Here is a 2,624-nt window from a genome sequence, read left to right as displayed (position 1 = left end):
GCCAATCTTTTTTTTTTCCCATATGATTAGAAACAACAAGAAATGATTTGAAAAACCAGTCAACGAGTGACTGAAACAGAGTTGCCTCGGTCCTAGAGCTTCTTTAACGCAGAAACAGAATTAGGGAAATGTAGGAATCAACAAATACATAATGTATTGGCACCACTTCGTTTAAAGCAGACATTCTGTTTCAGATATACACCTGCACCAACACGAGGATCAAAATTGATTGATAAGAGATTTGTTTAGGGAAATTAAATTCTAATATTGTTATTAGAATCCAATTCTATGATTTTTGAGCTAAATTCATGTATCTATATTTCATTAGTAATATTTTAAAAGAACTAATTTCTTATTAAAAATAATGAAACACTTTGTACTCATTGTATTTAGGTGATATTCACAAGGTGCAGAATAGAGACCTCCTTGTAGATTGCTCAACTCATTACTACTTTGCTTAGAGAATCTCTAATAATGGAATTCTCTCCCTAGTTATCTCCACTCTGCTTGCAACCTCAGTCACAAAACTTTCAAGAAGTATTGTACCTTCTGAACTATTAGTTAAAAAGTCCCATAACTCATCAGTTAATAGCAAGTCAAATTGTGATGTGACTCTTAGGGTTCAACTGATTGATTTTTTGAAACAAACTCATTGACCCATATTTCTTGAATAGTACCTCAAAATAACCAATCTTTAATGAGAATGAATAGAACACTTAACACTCATTTCATCTAGATGATTTTCAGATAGAACACCTGAAATAAATCAATAGTTACCCATCCCTTTACCACTCCAACTCAAATACAATTAATTAAAAATTCTACAATAAATTAACTATGCTTAGAAAAACAAAATTCTCAGCTCAGTATGACTCTATTTTGTAAGTTAAGTGCCGCACCAGGAAGCTTCTAGAGGATGTAGGCAGCACACCTCAAATAAATCAGTAGTTACCCATCCCTTTATCACTCCAACTCAAATACAATTAATTAAAAACTTTCCAATAAATTAACTATGCTTAAAAAGACAAAATTTTCGGCTGAGTATGACTATATTTCGTGAGTTAAGTGCCGCACCAAGAAGCTTCTAGACGATGTAGGCAGCACCTATAATAGTTATCTTAAAAGTACTACTCCAACTAAAACACACTTAATTATGTCTCTCATAAATCGACTATACTTAACAAACAAAATTCTCTATATAAGACTCTACTTTGTCTAATTATCACTGCATTCCAGCCTTACCATCCTTAATACATGAAACACTTACCAAGTGATATTCACCGCGGTGTTCTAATTTCTTCAAGACAAATCCGTCCTGATCCGCGGGGACTCGCTGGCCAGAGAAATCAAGCAGAACCGCCTTCTCACCAAACACGGTCTTCACATTTAGAGGCCAAATGGAGGCATCAAATGCAATGCCGTTGATGAATATAGTTAATGGAGGAGTATTCTGATTACTATCACCATTTTCTGCAAACAATGTTTCACAAGGATAAGGAGTAACATCCTCTAATAAGAGAATAGTAAGATATCTCTGTTTGTTACCCTATAGTCACATTTTACTCTAGAGATAACTTAATCCTAAAACTCAATCTGATATAGTGCATACCAGTATGAACTGTAGAGCTGTCATTTGGGATTGCTGCCACTGTTACCAAGGCGTTATGGTAGCGAGCACAACACATTGTATTCATCCGTTGGTTAAAGGCATTCAAGGTGCAGAAACATCTTCACTGTTGGGCTTCGAATTACATTGAGAATCTTGCTTTTGTTTTCTCCTTTCTCTCGTTCGTCTCTTCTGAAACCAATAGAATATATTGCGCTCTTCAACATGTCCATATGCTTGGAGCATTGTGGTTATTCTCCCCATCTCCTCTATATTTGGCCTTTCCATTCCTGATTTGAAAAGCTTTTCCAATATCTCCTTTTGTTGTTCAACGGGATACCATCTTGGCTTCACGCGGTTATTTTCCTGCGTTGCTCGAGGAGGCCATGTTCCTGACAAAAATACAAGGATAAAAAAAAAAAGAAAGGTTAATATGTTGGGTAAAACTAGTCATGGGGTCTGAAAAAGAATAATTTTGCGTCCGAGTAGCGTGAGAGGAGGATTCATAACCTTCACCAGAAGATGCCTTTTCGGTAGGTTTTGTTGAAGGTGAAGGGTTCACTTTGAACAGATTCGGCCAATTGCTCCTGGAACCCATTTTAATCTCAAATCGTAAGAACCGAAAAAACAAAGAATGTAAGAGACAGAAGCTCACGGTAAACTGCGCCTTCTTCAAAAAGAGAAGAAACAACACTAGAGAGGCTTTATATATAGATAAATAGAACAGACTGGAACAAATTAGGGTTAATTCGTTAAAGGAGTGAGTGGGCTTGTCAAGCGCGACTAGTGAACATATGGTATTCTAATTTCATTGGAAATGAATTTTTTTACCGTTCCACCTTATTTTGTGGACAACCGCTATGGAGCTGAGAATTTTCTGAGTTATATGAATGGAATATTTAGTAGTTTTTTTAATGGTAAAACTTGTAAAGGGTAGTATATAGAAAACAAAATTTGTGACTGGATAGCAACACTCATTTTTAAATCTAGTTATTCAAGACAGCTGTTAGCGAGTTTG

At 35.7% G+C, this 2,624-nt stretch overlaps 1 protein-coding gene across 1 annotated transcript; it reads right to left on the bottom strand.

Annotated features, from left to right (window-relative positions):
* Positions 1 to 1,711: 1,711 nt before the first annotated feature.
* LOC149535480 (WUSCHEL-related homeobox 2-like) lies at positions 1,712 to 2,204 on the bottom strand. The gene is made up of 2 exons (XM_089806140.1): positions 2,117 to 2,204; positions 1,712 to 1,998 (listed from the first exon to the last, which is right to left on the bottom strand). The coding sequence occupies exons 1-2, from the start codon at positions 2,202 to 2,204 to the stop codon at positions 1,712 to 1,714; spliced, it is 375 nt and encodes a 124-aa protein (XP_089662266.1).
* Positions 2,205 to 2,624: the final 420 nt, after the last annotated feature.

This window comes from Cupressus sempervirens, chromosome 10 (genome assembly GCF_028749045.1).
Source record: "Cupressus sempervirens isolate cs-2001-9-10 chromosome 10, ASM2874904v1, whole genome shotgun sequence".
NCBI classification, from domain to species: Eukaryota; Viridiplantae; Streptophyta; class Pinopsida; order Cupressales; family Cupressaceae; genus Cupressus; species Cupressus sempervirens.
The sequence above is the reverse complement of the archived record's forward strand: the minus strand, read 5'-3'. Positions and strand labels throughout refer to the sequence as shown.

Bases quoted from the DNA above. Each gene is read 5' to 3' on its own strand.
- LOC149535480 (XM_089806140.1), bottom strand. From the start codon at position 2,204: ATGGGTTCCAGGAGCAATTGGCCGAATCTGTTCAAAGTGAACCCTTCA. The intron at 1,999-2,116 runs GTTATGAATCCT...TATTTTTGTCAG, and splicing joins AAAGGCATCTTCTGGTGAAG to GAACATGGCCTCCTCGAGCA.